The following is a 20545-nucleotide window of genomic DNA, read 5'->3' as shown; positions in this document are numbered from 1 at the left end:
GTGGTTAGAACAGTCAGGGACAGTCGAACATGTGCAAAATGAGCTGGCCTGACACCTGGGGGCCTGAGTGGGCCTCACCTCCATGTCCTCATCTCTCAAATGGAGGTCTTAACTTTCCTACAATAACAGAGTAACAGTGGTGAGGAATAAATGCCACAGTTGATGGGAGTCTTTGTAAACAGAGAAGCGCGGTGCATATGGGAGCAGCGTTGGGAGTGGGTCCTGCAAGGGACTCTTCCCAGCAGTGCCTCACCCCCATCCGGGGCTTGTAGGAGTGTCTCTGAGCTGTGTCCAATGTGGGCCAGAGTTGGGTCATGTGCAGCTCTGACCGAGCACCTGGGATGCAGAGGTGCCAAGATAACCCTTGTTCTCTTGTAGCTGCAGTTGAGAGGGGAGATGGACATCAAATAAGCCATTTTTCAAGTAGGGACCAGTGTGCTGAGGTCTGTGGGAGGGCTTCCTGGAGGAAATGGTATCTAGGCTGAGCCCTAAAGGGTGATTAGGAATTAGACAACAAGAGGGAAGTGGGCTCCCCAGGCAGGCCTCCCCAGACCATGCATGACTCTGGCCCGGCCGTGGCTGACTCAGGCTGAGCTCTGGCTCCCGGAGCCCTTTGTCACCCTGGCTGGGCCGGCCCCTCTCTGGTCAGGCCACTCCTGACTGGGCTGGCCTTGGTCTCCTTCAGGGAGTGCCGTGTCTTGCTCTCGATGGGCTGCTCTGACCTGGGCTGTGCCGGACTGACTCCGACGGGGCCATGTTCTCCGTGTTGGTCCTGCAGGGGAGCGAAGTTGGCGGCCCCCAGCTTCACGCTGGCCACCATCAAGGGGGATGAGTACACCTTCACCTCCAGCAATGCTGAGGACATCCGTGACCTGGTGGTCACCTTCCTGGAGGGGCTCCGCAAGAGGTCTAAGTATGTGGTGGCCCTGCAGGACAACCCCAACCCCGGTGAGTGGCTTCTGGCACCAGCTGCTAGTTCCTGGGTCAGGGTGTTAGGTAGATCGCATGCCCTGGCCTTTTCCTGATGTTCACGATCTCGAGTGCCTGTTACTCTGCCTCCCCCAGACACCTGCTGTGGCAAATGGACCAAACAGCTCACCTCTGTGCCTTTGATCTGTGCCCTGTGGGAAACCTTCCTCCCCCTGATCCTACATACTTATCACCTGCCACCTTCTCCACATGCGATCAGGGGTTCCTCCTCAGTGTTCCCCAAATACCATCTTCAAGTGATGACAAATAGCAACTATAAACCGCGCATCCCTGGTCCATAGGCCTTTAAGGTCCTGGGCAGAGCTCGAGAAAGAGATGAACCCCAGCCCTGCCGCCGTGGGGAAGGGGTGGGAGCAGACCGTGACAGTCTCTGTGACAGAGCAGTGACCTGGGAAGCTCAGAGGCGATGGGAACCTGGGTTGGGGGGTGGCCCCCATGCAGCCTGGGGTTCAGGGAGGACATTTGTGTGAGCAGAATGTTTGGGGCAGAGAGGATCACAGAGCCGAGGCTGGAGAGCGCAGGTTGGAGGCTGGGAACTGCAGATAGATCAGTTTGGCTGAAATGGGTGAGGGAAGGTGGAAGGGGCAAGAAGGCGGAGGCAGAGGAAGTCAGAAAGACAGTCACCAGCAATAGGCCTTGTGAGCCTGCCGAGGAATATCTTTTAGGACAGTGAGGAGCCATGGAAGGCTTTCGACCAACGACTGTGTCTGTGTGGGGGGTTGTGGCAAGGTGGCTCCTGAGCAGACCTGAGAGGGACAGGGCCTCAGTTCCAGTGGGGAGGAGCGGCTTATAGATCATCAACCCAAATAAAGGTGTTCCAACCCACCTCTGACCTCTCTGCCCCTCCCCCGACACCCATGCGGCCCCGCCCACCTCTGCCTTCCAGCGGGCGAGGAGTCCGGCTTCCTCAGCTTCGCCAAGGGGGACCTCCTCATCCTGGACCACGACACGGGCGAACAGGTGATGAACTCGGGCTGGGCCAGCGGCATCAACGAGAGGACCAAGCAGCGTGGGGACTTCCCCACGGACTGCGTTTATGTCATGCCTACTGTCACTATGCCACCGAGGGAGATTGTGGTATGTGGCCTGGCTGGGGGTGGTAGACGGATGGGAGGCTCCTCTGGCCCCTCCTTGTCTTATTCCCACATCATAAAATAAGAGTGGGGGATTACCATAGATTCATGCTGTGCAGCTTCTATGAAGATGATCCAGGGGTCTCATGGGACCACAAACTTAAAAGTTGGGGCAACTGTTAAACTGGTACCAGGTGGAGAGGAGCCTAGAAACTGCTTCAGATGAGGACCTGCCCCGGCTGGGGGATCAGAGGAGAGTGGCCTAGGGGATGGGAGGACGGGGATGGGGCTTGCACTGTCTAAAAAGGCAGTGAGGTCAGAGCTGGGAAGGCAGGCCTTGGCTCCTCTGGAATCCCCCTTCCCATCCCCCCAGCCAACACTGAGGACTTGGAACCCAGCTTTCCAGGTGTTTCCTGAGCCACTTCTCACACTGTGTCCCCTGCCTTGTCCAGGCTTTCTGATGACCCCCACCTCGTTCAGACAGGGCACTGAGGGAAGGGTCTTAAGCCCAGCATGATGGAGGCAGTGGTAATGTCAGAGATTCCCCAGAAGGAAAGGGGCTCCCGGGTCAGACAGGCCCAGGGCCCACCCCCATGAAGGCAGTCTTCCCCAGCCCCAGTCAAGAAGGCTCTGGGCTTTACCATGTTGATCCAAGGCCCCTAGTTGGAGAGCTGACTTCGGCTCCTGTCTCTTGGTCTCTAGGCCCTGGTCACCATGACCCCCGACCAGAGGCAGGATGTTATCCGACTCCTGCAGCTGCGAACGGCAGAGCCCGAGGCGCGCGCCAAGCCCTACACACTGGAGGAGTTTTCCTACGACTACTTCAGGTGATGGGGAAAGGGAGACAGGCGAGGAACTACAGGCTTCTGCTACTCTCTGGTCTGCGTAGTGGGGTCACTTTGTGGTGCCCCCATCTGTGAGAAGGGCCTGGTCAGAGGGGGCCAGAGGGCGGTTTCAGTCTATCGAGGTGACCCTTCTCATGTCGTGTCATCTTATCCCTCCTTCATTTGAGATCCTGTGGCTGTGCTGCCCTAGGTGGAGTCCTGGGCACTCAGGACGTGAGCCTGTTCTCGCCTCATGGACTCACAGTCCTGGTGGGGAGGCAGGCGTGAAACCAGGCAGCTGTTGTCCTGTGTGCCTGGTGTTGTGATGGAGATGCTGGGTAGGGGTGGAGATGGAGAGGAGGCTTCCTGGGGCAAGTGGTGTCTGGGCTGCCGGGTGGAGGAGTGCCATGGGCAATGCATGCCATGGCCTGAGCAGAGGGAGCAGAGAGGAGCCAGGGCGAGCAGGCTGGGGAGGTAGGCAGGGCTGGCCGGGGCCCAGCCAGCCTTGTTAGTGTCTCTATTTGTCAGCTGAGAAAGTAAGGCCTGGGCAGAGCTGGTGACTCATCCCAGGTCACAGGGGACAGCAGGGAAGCACAGGGCCGGTTCCCTACGCTCAGCCTCCTGCACGGGGCGGGATGGGGCTGGAGTTATAACCTGGCCGTCGGTGCCAACTGTCTGTGCTCCGCAGGCCCCCACCCAAGCACACACTGAGCCGCGTCATGGTGTCCAAGGCCCGCGGCAAGGACCGGCTGTGGAGCCACACGCGGGAGCCGCTCAAGCAGGCCCTGCTCAAGAAGATCCTGGGCAGCGAGGAGCTCTCACAGGAGGCCTGCATGGCCTTCATTGATATCCGCACCCACAGGGGGTGGGGGGTGACATGGAGGGCAGGCAGGGGCCACGGGGAGGGGTCCCCCAGGGGAGGCTGGGACCAGGCTGGGCCTCTAGGGTTTTCGTCACCTACTTCCTTCCAAGGAGCCCTGCTGGGGCCTGGGCAGACATGGGGGGATGCTGACGGGGTGACTCCCTTACCAGGGTGCCAGGGGCTGCCCCGTCCGCTGTCTCCTCACACCCTGTCATTTGGTTGACAGATTTAAACTGTGCCGTGTGCTGGGCCAGGCATGGAAACACAGGGGTGAGCAGACTCTGGCCTCATGGTGCCCTTAATTGATTTGAGAGGCGAGGCGTGCTGGTCAGGGCCAGTGCTGTGATGGGGCCCGACAGCACAGTGGCCCGACCTGGCCTTGGAGAACAGGGAGGGCTTCCTGGACGAAATGACATCTAGGCTGGAGACCTGCCTGGGCCCGTCCAAGGGGAGATGGGTGAAGAATGTTCCTGACAGAGGGAGAAGCATGCATAAAGGCCCTGAGGCAAAACAAAGCCTGGCTGTTTCAAGGGCACAGATGAACTCAACACTGCTAGAGCGCAGAGTTCAAGAAGGGAATTCAAAGACCTGGGCCGATGGATGAAAGGTTCCCCAGGCCTGTTAAGAAGCTGGGACTGTGTCCTGCGGCCAAGGGGAGTGGTACAGTTGGATTTGGGATTTGGAAAGTTGGTTCTGGTTGCTGTAAGGATTCCTTTTGTGAGGTTGGGGCCTGGAGCAGGGTGGCCAGAGGACCTGGGGAGAGAGGGTGGGCAGCAGGCATGCAGAGTAGTGTTGGCACACTATGCCCATCTCCTGGGTGAGCAGCCTGAGGCCAGGGCCACAGGGTCAGGGAGGGCAGACCCTGTTGGAGAGAGTGGCCGCCTGCCTCCCGGCCAGTGCTCCCTGATTGGCCACGGCCTTCCTTGACGGCTCCCCACCTGTGCTCAAGTACATGGGTGACTACCCGTCCAAGAGGATGCGCTCTGTTAATGAGCTCACCGACCAGATCTTCGAGGGAGCTGTGAAGGCCGAGCCCCTCAAGGACGAGGTGTATGTGCAGATCCTGAAGCAGCTGACTGACAACCACATCAGGTTCGCCAGGGTGGTGGGAGGGTGAGGGGAGGGTGAGGGGCGGGCCCCCACCCCTGGGGCTAGCAGCTGAAGGTAAGACGGGGAGCTCACTCCCTGCCGAGGCAGCAGCAGCTCTGCCTGGGAGCCATCGTCCTTCACTTGGAGCAGGAAGGTGTCCTCGGGGCTCTCCCTCAAGGTCCATGGAGGAGGGTCCAGAACCAAAGGTGGTGGATGTGCCCTCGGAGTCTGTCCTCCCTCAAGTTGAACAGCCCCAGCTCCTCCTCATTTCCCGCTGCCCCCTGCCTGGACACCCTCCTCTGGACACCTGTCTCCAGCCCAGATGCCACTGTCTGCCTGTGGGTGCATCTCCTGAGCAGTTGTCCCATCCCTCACTCAGGCTGAGCAGGCTGTCAGAAGCTCTGGCCATAAATTCTCATGGGCTGGGGGTGTTGGACCCCGGAGGGTGTCACCTCCTCCCTGATGGCCCAGACCGTGGCAGGAGGGGGAGTCACGCACATGCTCATCTCAGAGCCAGAGACAAGCCCCACTCTCTCCCCTTATTCCCAGGCCTCCAACTCCCTCCCTAGCCTTGTCACTCTTTCCATCTCTTACAAAAATCCACCACTGGACCACATGTAAGATCTGTTCATACAGCTGAACTTTTGTACATGCCCACAGCCAAGAAAACCTTTCATATCCTCTGCATATTAGAATTTGCCTCATCCTTCAAAGCTTGGATCAGATGCCACCTCCTTCTGGAAGGCCTCCACGCTTCCCTCTTTCCAGGCCCAAGGAGCTCAGAGGAGTGCCTGAGGGAGCTCTGGGGCTGGTCTAAGTCAGTGCTACTCAAGTAATCATGCTCATTGTGCTCAGTTGCTCAGTCGTGTCTGACTTTGCAACCCCCTGAACCATAGCCTGCCAGGCTCCTCTGTCCATGGAGTTCTCCAGGCAAGAATACTGGAGTGGGTTGCCATTTTCCTCCTTCAGGGGATCTTCCTGACCCAGGGATCGAACCTGTGTCTCTTGCTTCAAGTAACAGGCGAGTTAAAAAGCTCCTGCCAGAATAAACCACATACTGTTTCCTTCATAGGAAAGTCTTGCTTAAAAAAAAAAACAGAAAAGCTTAACTGAACCCAGAGTGCTTGGTGACATAGTGATTTTCATTTTGGCACAAGCACTTTGCCTCCGAGTGACAAGTAAGTGTGTGGCCTGGGGTAGGTTGGTCGACCACACTTGAGTAGCATATTTGGATCTGACTGTTGGGTGGGTGGGTCCATGTTGGTCTCAGAGAAGGGTGGGGGTGAGGGCAGGCATGGACTGCCCTAGTGAGGAGCCCTGCTGGACACCATGCCTCTTCCCGCAGGTACAGTGAGGAGCGGGGCTGGGAGCTGCTCTGGTTGTGCACAGGGCTCTTCCCACCCAGCAACATCCTCCTGCCCCACGTGCAGCGCTTCCTGCAGTCCCGCAAACACTGCCCACTTGCCATCGACTGCCTGCAGCGACTCCAGAAAGCCCTGAGGTACGGCCGTCTGCAAGGGACAGGGGGCAGCAGGCACAGTGTGGGCCCTGGGATGGGCTTCCAGCCACATGGGCTAGGGAGATGAGTCCCTTGGCGATGCTGAGGTCATGACCTCAGCATCAGTGGTTGGGACCCATCTTTGGGGTCCCACAGCTGCCCAGTAAACAAAGGTTGCAGTGCCTAGTATTATTCTGGACAGCTTGAGAGTCTGGTTGCTCAGAAAGCTATTTTATGTCAAGTATGTTGGGGAGGCAGACGCCTGGGTTGCACTGCATACTCTGTGAAGCTCACTTGCATCCTTTGCTCCATTCGGTCCCCTCTGCATCCCTATTGGTGGGTACCATTATCATCTTGTTTTACAGATGAGGAACAAAAGGCTTGAGTTTGTGACTGTCACCTAGTAGGAAGTGGTGGACAGGGATTAGGACTGGGGTTTGCCTGACTCCGAAGTTTCCTCTGTTCTCTGCTTCCCATGGCTACTTCCTGACTTGGCCCCTCCCCTCTTCGCCTGGTTTTCAGAAATGGGTCCCGGAAGTACCCCCCGCACTTGGTGGAGGTGGAAGCCATCCAGCACAAAACCACCCAGATTTTCCACAAGGTCTACTTTCCTGATGACACTGACGAGGTAAGGGACTCTGGCTTCTTCGTCTGTGGGCCCCCCTGAAGGACGTGGCTCCCTTGGGGACATGGGGCAGCCCTAATGCCTTTCCTCTACCACCCCCATCTTTGCCCCCATTGTCCTGCCCCTCAGTGGAGTTGGGGCCATAGACTCCTTGGGTCAGGAGGCCTCGGGTTCCTGGTCTAGCCTCGCACTAACTGGATCAGCTTCCTTGACAAAGTCATCCCTCCCTTTCTCTGAGGAGTCTCTGTCTTGCAGAAATGTGCTTTCTCCCTCCGAGTTGAGCTCTGTGTTGATGTCACCTCCCCGGTGCCCATTCTGTTCCTGGGCACAGGCCTGCCTGCTCCACAGCCCCAGACCTCCCCTGTTGTCCTAAGTCCACTCTCCTGCAGACCCCTTTCCTCCTTTTCACTTGACCTGTGAGTCTCCTCTACCTTGGTCCCCTGGGCAGAGGTCTTATTTGTCTTCTTGTCACACCCATTTGGTCAGGCTGACTTATGATCTATTCTCGCTTCCCCATCCCAGCACAGCATCTCATTCAGATAAACAAGACCAACATTGAAACTTTTGGTTTGAAAAGCAGCTTAAAAACTTGTCTAGAGACTAGAGACTCAGAAATACTATTTTAGGATTCTAGACACAAGGACAGAAAATCTTGCTGAAATCCTTTCCTGTCCCTGGTGGAAGGTTACATGGAACATCCCCCCCGACCCCCAAACTGCCCTCCTTCTTCTAAACTTCCCCCGACTCGCCTATCCCTTTCAGCCCGTCTGGGAGGCTTCCTCCCTCCTGATGCCTCACCTTTCTGGAGTTTGTTTTCTCCCTCCTTCAGTCTCTTTTATTCCACCCGCCCTGTCTCTTCTGCGCTTCCTTGGCCTCCACTCATGCTTGTACAGCCACACCCAGGACCCTGGAGGCCAAGGCTTGAAACTGCTTGGGGGGCTGGGAAGGGTACCACCTGGGAAGATCCAGACAGGAAGTGCTTTTACTTTTTTTTTAAATTTATTTTTAATGGAAGTATAGTTCACGTACAATATTATGAGTGTCAGCTGTACAACACAGTGATTCACCATTTTAAAGATGATTTTATTTATTTTTTTGGCTGTGCTTGGTCTTCATTGCTGCGCAGACTTTTCTCTAGTTGCAGCGCAGAGGCTTCTCACCGTGGTGGCTTCTCTTGTTGCAGAGCACAGGCTCTCGGGACACAGCCTTCAGCAGTTGTGGTCCCTGGGCTCTAGAGCACAGGCTCACTAGTTGTGGCTGAGGCATGTGGGATCTTCTCGGATCAGGGTTTGAACCCATGCCTTCTGCATTGGCAGGCAGATTTTTTACCATTGAGCTACCAGGGGAGCCCATGAATCACAGTTTTTCAAGGCTGTATTCCATTTATAGTTATTATAAAATATTGGCTCTATCCCCTGTGTTGTACAGTATATCCTTGTAGCTTGTTTATTTTATACATGGTAGTTTGTATACTTAAGCATTGTGTTGAGCTCTGGGGAAGCCCCATCAGAAGGAGGGTGTCTTGAATGGGAAGGGGCTCTATCTGAGGCCCAGCCATTAGGGGTGCAAGAGGCCCTGCTGGAGCCAAGCAAGTGCCTCCCCACTCCAGGCCTTCGAGGTGGAGTCCAGCACCAAGGCCAAGGACTTCTGCCAGAACATTGCCACCCGGCTGCTCCTCAAGTCCTCCGAGGGATTCAGCCTCTTTGTCAAAATTGCAGATAAGGTGGGTCATGTGTGGTCATTGGTTGCTAATCTACCTGCTGTTGGGCTGTCTACTGGGAAATTTGCTGGGCCTCTGGGAGCTTATGGGACAGTGTGGGTAGGGAGAGAGACAGAAGGAAGGATGGGGCAAGAGAGGAAGAGGCACTCTTGCACACGGCCTCTGATTCTGCCTCCTCCTTACATCCCCGCAGTGGTCCCTTCCATGCAGCCGCTGTCCCTCTATCTCTCTCGTCTGAGCCATTGCACACCTGGCTACAGCTCTCTTGGGAGCCACATGGCACTCTGGGTTCTGGACACACTAGGCTCCTCACCCTGCCCCCCAACACATGTACTTTCCAGATTTGATTTGACTGGTCCCTCAGCTGCCAGGCTCTCAGTTCACCTTTGAAAAAGCCCTTGAAGAGAGAGGGTGACTATCCCCACTAATAGATCACAAGTCCCTGGGCTCAGAAAGGTTAAGTAACTTATCCCAGATCACACAGCAGGGACTCAGATCCAGGTAGGTGTGGCTCTGAAGCACAGGGCCCTGCCTCCGCCCCTCATTGACTTCCATGGACATAAATATGGGGGGACAAAGGTCCAGCTCTAAAGCCCTTCCCTTGGGGGCTTCCCTGACCCTTGCACAGGTCAGGTGCTTCCTGTTGTTGCTCACCCAGAGTTCTGTGTGAATTCTTGTCTGTCTCCTCACTAGTCTGACCCTGTACCAGACACTGTGACCCGAAGTGATCGGGTGAGGTCCTGGACCTGGGCGGGAGGGACTTAGAGTCTGTGGGTGGCTCAGGAAATGGATGCCATAGAATGTCCAAAGCAGGGACTGGGCCCCCATCTCAGCCTTTTTTTCCCAGGGTCCTAGGGCAGTGATCAGTGACTCTTTGCTGAATGAGTGGTCACTGTCACTGGCCAGATACTCAGCAGGCAAAACTGGGGCAAGATGGGGCTGATCCACAGACATCCACTCTGGCTGCAAGCAGGAATCTTTCTGGAGACGGGGTTGTCGGGGAGGCCTTGGGTGGGAAAATCAGAGAACTCAGTATTGCTCAAGTTAAAATGAGTGGACTAGAACGACCGTGTCCCTAGGTCATCAGCGTCCCTGAGAACGACTTCTTCTTCGACTTTGTACGACATCTGACGGACTGGATAAAGAAAGCCCGGCCTGTCAGGGATGGTAACGTGAGGCTGAGTCCTGGGATCATCTGAGGTCTGGGGCTGGCAGGTGCTGGCTGAGTGCCATACCTGAGGCCCATGTGGGTGGGGCCCCAGGCTGGGGCTTCCTCCGGGGCTGGTGCTGGGCTGGACAGCCCTCTGTGCTGGCATCTTCTGGGTGACCGCCTGCCCTCTGCCCCAGGAGTCGTGCCCTTGCTGACCTACCAAGTGTTCTTCATGAAGAAGCTGTGGACCACCACAGTGCCGGGGAAGGACCCCATGGCTGATTCCATCTTCCACTATTACCAGGTGAGCTGTCCGGTAGCTCTGGGCTGTGCTTGTACAGCCGCCTTGAGTACTGACGGTGAAAGCAGAGACCTGCTGAGTAGACCCCAAGGTGGGTGGGTAGTTCCTGCTCTGCAGCGTGTCTTCGGGGTGTCCTCGGTTCCCTACTCTTCAGAGAGTGGATAAGACGGTTGTTAAATTTCCAGGAGCCTGTGGGCAGCGTTAGAGGCTTCATCTTTGCTTTCGGTCAGCTCATCTTCAGTGACTGTGGTTCTGGGTCTGAAAGGTGGGGAAGGGGCTGGTGCTGCTGAGGAAGCCCGTGGGTCTCAAGGGAACACAGTGGGAGGCGGCCAGCCAGAGAGGCTTTTTCCCAAGGAAGGACTGGCCTGGTGGGGGGGCTAGAGTTATGGAACAGTCTCAGGCACCCCAGCTGGTCCCTCTGAGTGTCCATCTTTGAAATGGAGCTGCTTGCCTCACTGGACTGTTATGAGGGTAAATGAGATGATATTCACCCCTGGCTCTGATTGAAAACTGTAAAGCGCTGCATCTGTGTGGCCTAAGGCTGTTTCCCTGTCCTGTGCCTCCCCCCTTGGGGAGCAGGTGGACCCAGCCTCACAGTGGGGGGGTTTAAGGGGAGAAGCCTGCTTCCTCCAGGTGCCTCCACGCCTGTGACCTTCTCTGTCTCTGGCAGGAGTTGCCCAAGTATCTCCGAGGCTACCACAAGTGCACACGGGAAGAGGTGCTGCAGCTGGGGGCGCTCATCTATAGGGTCAAGTTTGAGGAGGACAAGTCCTACTTCCCCAGTATCCCCAAGCTGCTTCGGGAGCTGGTGCCCCAGGACCTCATCCGGCAGGTCTCGCCTGATGACTGGAAGCGGGTGAGCACAGAGGGAGACAGTGGGAACAGGCTCCCCCCTTCCGAATGGGTCTCTGGACACCCCAGGGTCAAGGGGGCAGGTGCTGAAAAGTAGCCCAGGGAAGTATCTCTTGTGACCCCTGTAAATTCAGCTGGTCACTTTGCAGCAATTTGTCTGGTCCTGGTTACTAAGGTGACCCGGTTTTCCTTGATACTGTTTGACCTGCTTGCTTTGGGGAGGGAAGGGCTGTCAGGAGTCCATTAACTGGTATTAGTGGGAGACTGCTGGCCCCCTGTGGCCCATGACAGCTGCTGACAGTGCAGGGGAGAGGTTGGCAGGGGAGAGGCTCTGACCCACCCTCCCTCTGCAGTCCATCGTCGCCTATTTCAACAAGCACGCGGGGAAGTCCAAGGAGGAGGCCAAGCTGGCCTTCCTGAAGCTCATCTTCAAGTGGCCCACCTTCGGCTCAGCCTTCTTTGAGGTGAAGGTACGCTGTGGGTGGGTGATTCTCAGAGACAGGGAGGGGAACCACATGTTACCAGGACTCCTCCCCATGACTTGGGGAGACTACAATGGTCTCTGCCACCTGCCTGGCACTGAAAGGAGGAAACGACCCTCAGCTTTGTCCCAGCTAGGTGTCTCAGCTGAGTACTGGGCCCTGGGCTCAGTCCTAGGACACTGAGGGGCCAGCACCTCGCCTGGCAGGGGAGGCAGATGTGTACAAAGGTCAGAGCAATAGAGGATCTGTGCTGTGTGACAGTGGGGAGCCCTCATGGAGGTGGCAGAGCCTGGGAAGCCCAACCATACTGTGAAGGCTGAGAAGGCTTCCTGGGAGAGACAACACCTGAGCTTTCCAGGGAGACCCTAGGGGCAGTGTTCCTGGCAGACAGTCCGGCCTCAGCAAAGACCCAGAGGTGTGAGAGCTCAGGCATGGGCAGGAAGTGCAAGTGGGTGAGTGTGGATGGGCATGAGGTGTGAGGTGAGCAGACTGCGGTGACAGGCAGGTAGGTTTCCTCCTGAAGGTGGTGCCCAGCCCTGGAGGCTTTTGAACAGGGTTGATGGGACCAGAGGCAGGAGAATGGAGAAGAGACTGGCGCGAGGGGATGGGCATGAGGCGTGGGGGGCCAGGTCAGAATGGAGAGGAGTGGTGGCCTCACTCCACACCTGGGACGGGGGCCCTTTGACACAGCTTGGCTGTGCAAGAAAGAGAGGTAGGCAAGTGCATCTGGAGGCAAGTATAGGGTTCAAGGAGGTCTTTTAAAGATGAGAGACTTTAGAGCTGAGAGAGAGAGAGAGACCGCAGGGACTCCTAGAGAAGAGGACAGAAGGGATGAAACTCTTGCCGGTTGCTGGGGTTCCATGAAAGGATTCAGGGTAGCACTGAGGACCCAGAAGAGGTAGAAACTTGAGGTTGTGGCGGGAGAGGCAGACTTAAGCCCAGCTGGGGGCAGCTTTATTTCTCCCCAAATGTACAAAACATTTCCTGCTCTAGGTTCCCCATCTGATTTTTTTTTTTTTAAACTAGCAAACTACAGAGCCAAACTTTCCTGAGATCCTCTTAATTGCCATCAACAAGTATGGGGTCAGCCTCATTGATCCCAGAACCAAGGTGAGCAGTGACAGGGAAGGGCAGGTAAGGGGGGCTTTTCTGTCTGTACTTTTAACAAAGGACACCAGAACCAAACTTCAAGACACTCTGTCAGCTACCAATATCCTCACTTCATCTACCCTCCTGGCCACATGTCCTGAGAGGCTGTCCATGTTTGCTGTATCTACTTCCTTACCTCTCATCTCTCCATCAAAACTGCTCTCTGAGTTACTAACGAAGTCCTCACTATGAAATCCATTCAATTCTTTAGTGCTTGGTCTTCCAGCATCATCAGACACTACCAACCCCTTCCCCTCTCCAGAATGCTCTCTGTCCACAGTTGGTCAGGTGTCAGGCTGTGCTGGGGTAACTGATGCTCAGATGTGTGGGTTGAGCAGGTCCTACCCCTGACACAGGAGAGCACCACTGGGGCTGCTGGCGAAGGGGGCAATGACCACCACCTTCCGCTTGGATCCACAGGCCCACTCACCTGGCTTTCCTTGCCTCTCCCTTGGTCTCCCTCTCAGGCACTTCCCTGGGCTGCTTCTCTACCCAGTGCATACACTGTGTTCTGCAAGGCTGTGTCTTCCTGTCTCCCTCCTTCAACTCCACTGGATCGTCTCATCTGGGACTTCAGTTTCAGTTTCCTCATCCTCTTAAAACCTCCAATTCCAGCCCCACACATGTGACAACCCCCTGGGCTTCCTTGGTTGTCCCACTAGCTGGTCCCAACCAAGGCCTGCCTCCCACAGCAGCTCCATGGCACAGCTGGCCTCTACCCTCTTGCTCCTTGCCTTGTCTGAGGGCCTGAGGTCCTTTGTGTGGTGGTGTCTGTGGGCTGGAGCTGAGGGGAGTGAGGTCAGATGGTCCAGATGTGCAGCCCCAGATTCTCTCTGCTCCCCTAGGACATCCTGACCACTCACCCCTTCACCAAGATCTCCAACTGGAGCAGCGGCAACACCTACTTCCACATCACCATTGGGAACCTGGTGCGTGGGAGCAAACTCCTCTGTGAGACATCACTGGTGAGAACTCTTCCTTCCAGGCCTGGGGTGCTCCCCAGCCCTGCCTTCCCTCATCCTCCCAGTCCCTGCAACAAACAGGAGGAGTGTGCCGTCTGGTCTGCAGTCAGGATCAAGGGTCAGGTTGGGGCTAAGGTCAGGTCAGATTAGGTCTGGGGAATGGGCTTATTAATCTAGAGATGAGAAACAGACTGCCCACTCGGTAACTATGTCCCAGCGCCTTTTATATTTAGAGATTGAACCTTTGGCCACTGAGGTCAACAGCAGAGCTGTTAGCAGTGAGGCCTCTTGGACTGAGCTCAGCTGGTATAGCCTTCAGAAATCCCTACCTGTGGGAGTGACCATAATCATAACATTTACTGCTCTAGAGTTAATTGTACACTACATTCTATTTGAGGCAATAATAGTCCTAACACTTACCATCATCTGATGAGGTAATCAAACAGAACACCTTAACACAGGCCTTTATGTTTTATTCTATACACTTAGTAGGAGCTCTCTCACTATATCCAAAATGTTACAGGCTCCCTAAATTTCTTAACACTTCACTACTGAACTCAAGCAATATCTGATTCTTGATCTAATGTCTTCACATGACTAGCATGCATTTATGGTAAAAATACCACTCTAGGGCCTTCATCTTTGATTGCCCAAAGCACGTGTAGAAGCCCCCATCGCAGGTTCCATAGTACTTACAGGCATATCACTAAAACTTGGCGGTTATGGCGTATTATCGGAGAAGGCGATGGCACCCCACTCCAGTACTCTTGCCTGGAAAATCCCATGGACGGAGGAGCCTGGTAGGCTGCAGTCCATGGGGTCGCTAAGAGTCAGACACGACTGAGCGACTTCACTTTCACTTTCCACTTTCACGCATTGGAGAAGGAAATGGCAACCCACTCCAGTGTTCTTGCCTGGAGAATCCCAGGGACGGGGGAGCCTGGTGGGCTGCTGTCTCTGGGGTCTCACAGAGTCGGACATGACTGAAGTGACTTAGCAGTAGCAGCAGCATGGCGTATTATGAATTGTAACAACACTAAATCCACTAACAGATTTTACAGTATATCCTTTTCTCATATTATCCCTATAACTACAACCAGTTCAATTTGCTTAAATCAAACAGATCAAAATCACTCATCGCATATTCTTCCATCAGCCACCTGGCACTTGTTATTGTAGCTATTCTTATCCAAACACCTTGAAGTTATACAGGAGCTACCACTCTAATAATTGCCCGTGGCTTCACATCATCCATATGATTCCGCTTAACAAATTCACGTTATGAACGAATTCACAGCCAAACAATAACCTTAGCCTGAGGCCTAAGGTTGCTAGTCTTACAAATTTACCTCTACCCCAGCCATCAGTCTGATTGGAGGGCTATTTGTAGTAATAGCATCCTTCTCATGATCAACTATTACAGTTACTCTAATAGGAATTAATACAGTAATTCCTGCCTTATACTCCATATACATACTAATCATAATATAACAAGGCAAATACACGCATCACATTAGTAACATCTTACAATCTTCTACACAAGAAAATGCCCTCATTGACACTTCATATTTTACCTCTCTGCTTCTACCACGAAATCCCCAAGTCATTTTAGGCCCCTTGCACTGCAAGTATAGTCTTGAAAAGGACTAGTCTGTGAATCTAGAGACAGAAGATTTAGCCTTATTTACCAAGAAAGTATGTAAGAACTGCTGTCAGCAATATCTGACTCTTGGTCTAATGTCTTCACGTGACTAGCATGCGTTTATGGTAAAATACCATGTAACATGACTTTCTCAAACTTTTAAAGCATAGTAGTTATCCATTGGTCTTAGGAACCAAAAAATTGGTGCAACTACAAATAAAAGTAATAAATTTTCCTTTCACATGCGTTACATTATTTATATTAATACCAATCATAACAAATATCAACCAATAAGAGTGACAGTATCCATTATCTCATACGCTTTTATTATTAGTATAATCCCAATAATAATAATCTCTTGGCCTGCATGAATGATTATCTCAAACTGATACTGAATCACTATCCAAACTCTCAGGTTATCACTCAGCTTTAAAATAGACTATTTCTCAATAATCATACCAGTAGCATTATTTGTTCCACGACCCATCATAGAATTCTCAATATGATACCTATACTCAGATCCTAACGTCAGTGGATTCCTCAAATATTTACTCCTTTTATCACAATACTAATTCTTGTTACTGCTAATAACCTTTACAGCTTTTCATTGGATGTGAGGGGGTCGGAATGATCTTTTCTGCTTATTGGGTGATGATATAGATGAGCAGATGCACATACAGCTACTCTACAAGCAATTCTATAGAACCATATTGGAGCGATCAGATTTGTTATAGTAATAGCATGATTTCTGATAATTTAAATGCATGAGATCTTCAACAAGTCTTTATACTCCAACTAAATCACTCAAATCTACCCCTACTAGGACCCATACTAGCTGCAACTGGAAAATCCGCCCAACTTGGCCTCCACCCAGGACTGCAGTCCCTCAGCATCAGGAGGCCCTACCCCTGTCTCAGCCCTGCTCCACTCAAGCACAGTAGTGGTAGCAGGTATTTTCTTACTCATCTACTTTTATCCTTTAACAGAAAATAATAAATTTATTCAAACAGTAACTGTTTATGGCAATATGCACTCTTACCCAGAATGTTAAAAAAAATATTGCTGCTTTTTCCACTTCAAGCCAACTAGGCCTATAATAGTAACAACTGGCATTAATCAACCCTCCCAAGCATTTCTCCATATCTGCACATATGGTTTCTTTAAAGTCATGTTATTGATATGCTCATATCCATAAAAATAGGAGGCCTGTTTAAAGCAATACTGTTTACCACAACTGCCTTTACGACTGGCCTAGCACTAACAGGAATGCCTTTCCTTGTTGAATTTAAAGATCTGATAATCCAAACTGCTAACATGTCAATACCAGCACCTGATCCTGCTAAGTCTAATTGCTACGTCCCTCACAGCTGTCTACAGCACTCGCCTTATCATCTTTGCACGACTAGGACAACCTCGCTTTTCCACCCTAACTTTAATAATGGAAATAATCCTCTCCTAGTCAGTTCCATCAAACATCCATTAATCAGAAGCTCGCTTTATTTTCAACAATACCCCCCCCAACAACAATCCCTCAAATAACTATACCTTATTACCTAAAACCAACTTCCCTTGCCATAACCATTCTAGGTTTTACCTTAGGCCTTGAAATTAATAATAACACACAGAATTTAAAGTTTACTCTTCAAATATATTCAGACTTTCCAAACCCTTAGGGTATTTTCCCTAAGAGGGAAAGTATTATTATACACTGTTTATCACCCTACTTAAATCTATCAACAAACCAGAAATCAGCCTGTTGATTAGAAAATATTTTACCAAAAATTACTTCCCTTATTCAGATAAAAATCTCTACATTAGTATCAGACCAAAAAGATCTAATCAAGGTGTATTTCCTCATTCCTCATCACCCTCTTCCTAAACATAATTCTATTTAATTACAACGAGTAGTCTCCGTAATAACCACAACACCAATACGCAATGATCAACCAGTAATAATCACTAATCAACCACAGCTATATAGTGCTGCAGTCCCCAGAGCCTCTTCACTAAAAAAACTCAGAATCACCTGCATCATGAATTATCCAATCTCCCAAACCACTAAACTTAAAACACAACCTCCACTTCCTCATCTTTTAAAACATAAAATACCACTGAAAATTCTGTTATTAAATCTGAAAAAAATGCTCCTAATACAGTCTTATTGGAGATCCAAACTTCAGGATACTGCTCAGAAGCCAAGCTGTTGTATAACCAAACACCACTAATGCTGTGCTTAGTTGCTCTGTCGTGTCTGACTCTTTGCAACCCCATGGACTGTAGCCTGCCAGGTTCTTCTGTCCATGGGGATTCTCCAGGCAAGAATACTGGAGTTGGTTGCCATGCCCCTCCCTCTAGGGGATCTTCCCAACCCAGGGATCGAACCCAGGTCTCCTGCATTACAGGTGGATTCTTTACTGTCTGAGCCACCAGGAACTCCCAAACACCACTAACATCTCCCCTAAATAAATCCAAAGCTATGACAAACTTAGTGTATTAAAAAGCAAAGATATCACTTTTCTGGCAAAAGTCCGTATAAAAAGTATTCAAGCAGCTGAGAGACTGGAAAAGACCCTGATTCTGGGAAAGACTGAGGGCAGGAGGAGAAGAGGGAAACAGATGATGAGATGGTTGGATGGCATCACTTATTCAATGGACATGAATTTGGGCAACCTCCAGGAGATGGTGAGGTACAGGGAGGCCTGGCATGCTGCAGTCCATAGGGTTGCAAATAGTCAGACATGACTTGGTGACTGAACAACAACCACAAATAAATCCAAACACTATTAATCCCCCCAAAAATCCATGAAAATTCAACACAATTCCAACATTACCACCCACAATCAACTCAAACCGACCATGAAGGTTTTGAAGAAAACTCCCCACAAAACTAATTACAAAAATAGTACTTAAAATACAATGTATGCTATCATTATTCTTACATGGAATCTAACCATGGCCATTGACATGAAAACTCATTATTATTCAACTACAAGAGCACTAATGACCAACACTGAAAAATCATGCCCATTCCAGCTCCATCAGACATTTCATCATGATGAAGTTTTGGTTCCTAAAAGGTATTTGTTTAGTTTTACAAATCTTAACAGCTTTGTTTCTAGCAATGCACTACATATCAGATGATAACCGCCTTCTCACTAGTTACACATATCTGCTGAGATGTAAATTACAGATGAATTGTTCAATACATACATGCAAACAGAGCTTCTGTATTCTTTATCTGCCTATTTATCCCTATAGGATGCAGTCTTTATAATGGATCCTACAGTTTTCTAGAAACATGAAAACATTGGAGTTATCCTGTTATTTACAGTTATAGCCACAACATTTATAGGTTTTATACTACCCTGAGGACAAATACCATTTTAGGGGGCAACAGTTATTTCCAACCTTCTCTCAGCAATCTCATACGTCAGTGTAAACCTTGCTCAATGGATCTGAGGCGGTTTTTCAGTAGATAAAGCAACTCTTACACAATTCTTCACTTTCCACGTCACTCTTCCATTTATCATTGCAGCAGTAGCTGCTGTCCATCTACTAATGTTTCATGAAACAGGAGCTAATAATCTCACAGAAATCATCTGATATAGGTAAAATCCCATTTTGTTCCTACTATACAATTAAAGACATCCTAGGTGTCTTTTTTACTAGTTCTAGAATTAGTATTAGTCCTATTTTCCAATAGTATGAGTCCTATTTTCACCTGATTTATTAAGAGATCCCAACAATTATACCTTGGTAAATCCTCTCAATACACCACCACACATTTAACCAGAGTGGTGTTTTGTACTTGCATATCCTATGAACAACTAACTCATCAATCCCCAGTTAACTAGAAGTACTAGCCCTAATCTTTTCAACCCTAGTCCTAATACCATTCTTCACACATCCAAACAATGAAGTATGACATTCCAACCTCTTATCCAATGTTTATTCTTAGTAGGGATTTGAGCAACCCACAAACTAGCACCTTAACGTGGGATCACAATAACTTAGAACCCTAGATATCTGGCTGGATGAATCCATACCTTCAGCTGTGTGGCTGAGCCCAGAGTGGGGCAGGATTTGCCTTTGTCCAGGTTTCTGTCCCCTGCAGTTTCCTGGGAGCTGTGTTCTGGGTAAGAGTGGGTGGCTGTGTCCTACTCGGTGCTCTGTTTTATCTTCTTGCTGCTCTTTCCAGGGCTACAAGATGGATGACCTCCTGACTTCCTATATTAGCCAGATGCTTACGGCCATGAGCAAACAGCGGGGCTCCAGGAGTGGCAAGTGAACAGTGGCCCTGTTGCTCTGGCCCTGTGCCCACTCGCAAGGAAGCAGTTGGCTCAGGACCATCAGCTACCTCTGCATCCAGGGGAAGACCCGGGCTATCCAGGCAGGGAGGCTGAACCAGCTGGCCACCACTGACTGCACCAACGTGTCCTCTGATCCTTCTTCCAGTGAGGTGACCTTGCTGGGATGTAGAACTCCCTCCATCCAGCCTGAAGCACCTGGTTGGGTCTAGTCCTGGCTTGCTGTGACAATCCCAGTTGTAAAAGCCTGTGCTCCTCGGATGTCATTCTTAACTCATACTAGCTCTACCATGTGACCTCTTTTGAGGTCATGGCCCGGAAATGTAACCAACAGGATGACCTAGTTCTCTATGCTGGGAACAACCAAACAGATTATCCTGAAACCTAAGGAACTGGCTTAATACCCCTAAGTCTGGGAGCCTCAGCTGGGATGAAGGAGACAGACTGCTTCTAAATATTACAGTGTGAGTGCTGAGCTGCTGTAAATCTCCCCTGATGATCTCAGGCATAAAGCCTGTGTTTTATCTTCTGGTCTGGTAGTGTCCTTGCTGGGGGAAGTGGGAGGGGGCAGTGTGTGGGGCCAGGAACAGGGATCTGTGGGGTAGTGGCCTATATAACTCTCTCTGTGGTCTGTGTGTGCAGGATCAAGCTGTCTGGGTTTGGGGGTTGGGGTGCCTGAGCCCATAGTGTGCTAAAAGGGGCTTCAAGGGACAGGCTGGGCCTGGGGTAGGTTGAGGGGAAATGATGGATGTCAGCCTGGGAGGTGGAGACCTAATTGTGGTTGGCTGGAGATCCAGAGCGGGGACCAGCTTCTGGGCCAGTGGATCCAGAGTGGCCCTTGTATCCTGCCAGAAATGTCTCCTTGGTCCATTAAGAAACCTCCAAGAACCCCAGAAACCATGCTGCCTTGGGTTAATCCTTATGTCCAGTGGGTGTCTGTAAAATATTACTTTGTGACTAGGATGGAACAATCAAGTTTGGACATGACCTGGGCAGGTCTAGGGGTGAGAGCTTCAGAT

At 51.4% G+C, this 20545-nt stretch overlaps 1 protein-coding gene across 5 annotated transcripts in view; it reads left to right on the top strand.

Annotated features, from left to right (window-relative positions):
* MYO7A (myosin VIIA) overlaps window positions 1-20052 on the top strand; it is a 106112-nt gene extending 86060 nt beyond the window's left edge. For 2 of the 5 annotated variants that reach the window (XM_006059597.4, XM_025266347.3), the window contains 15 exons: window positions 686-948; window positions 1877-2067; window positions 2766-2890; window positions 3576-3733; window positions 4688-4841; window positions 6184-6339; window positions 6859-6964; window positions 8571-8684; window positions 9761-9848; window positions 10029-10135; window positions 10803-10988; window positions 11338-11454; window positions 12493-12576; window positions 13461-13580; window positions 19418-20052. In XM_006059597.4, the coding sequence (XP_006059659.4) occupies window positions 686-948; window positions 1877-2067; window positions 2766-2890; window positions 3576-3733; window positions 4688-4841; window positions 6184-6339; window positions 6859-6964; window positions 8571-8684; window positions 9761-9848; window positions 10029-10135; window positions 10803-10988; window positions 11338-11454; window positions 12493-12576; window positions 13461-13580; window positions 19418-19507 (2059 nt within the window). In that variant the 3' untranslated portion in view covers window positions 19508-20052. Of the gene's footprint in view, window positions 1-685; window positions 949-1876; window positions 2068-2765; window positions 2891-3575; window positions 3734-4687; window positions 4842-6183; window positions 6340-6858; window positions 6965-8570; window positions 8685-9760; window positions 9854-10028; window positions 10136-10802; window positions 10989-11337; window positions 11455-12492; window positions 12577-13460; window positions 13581-19417 lie in introns of those variants that run through there. The other 3 variants (XM_044929327.2, XM_025266348.3, XR_003103922.3) reach the window with 3 other exon arrangements.
* The last annotated feature ends 493 nt before the right edge of the window (window positions 20053-20545 follow it).

This window comes from Bubalus bubalis, chromosome 16 (assembly GCF_019923935.1).
Source record: "Bubalus bubalis isolate 160015118507 breed Murrah chromosome 16, NDDB_SH_1, whole genome shotgun sequence".
NCBI classification, from domain to species: domain Eukaryota; kingdom Metazoa; phylum Chordata; class Mammalia; order Artiodactyla; family Bovidae; genus Bubalus; species Bubalus bubalis.
The sequence above is the reverse complement of the archived record's forward strand: the minus strand, read 5'-3'. Positions and strand labels throughout refer to the sequence as shown.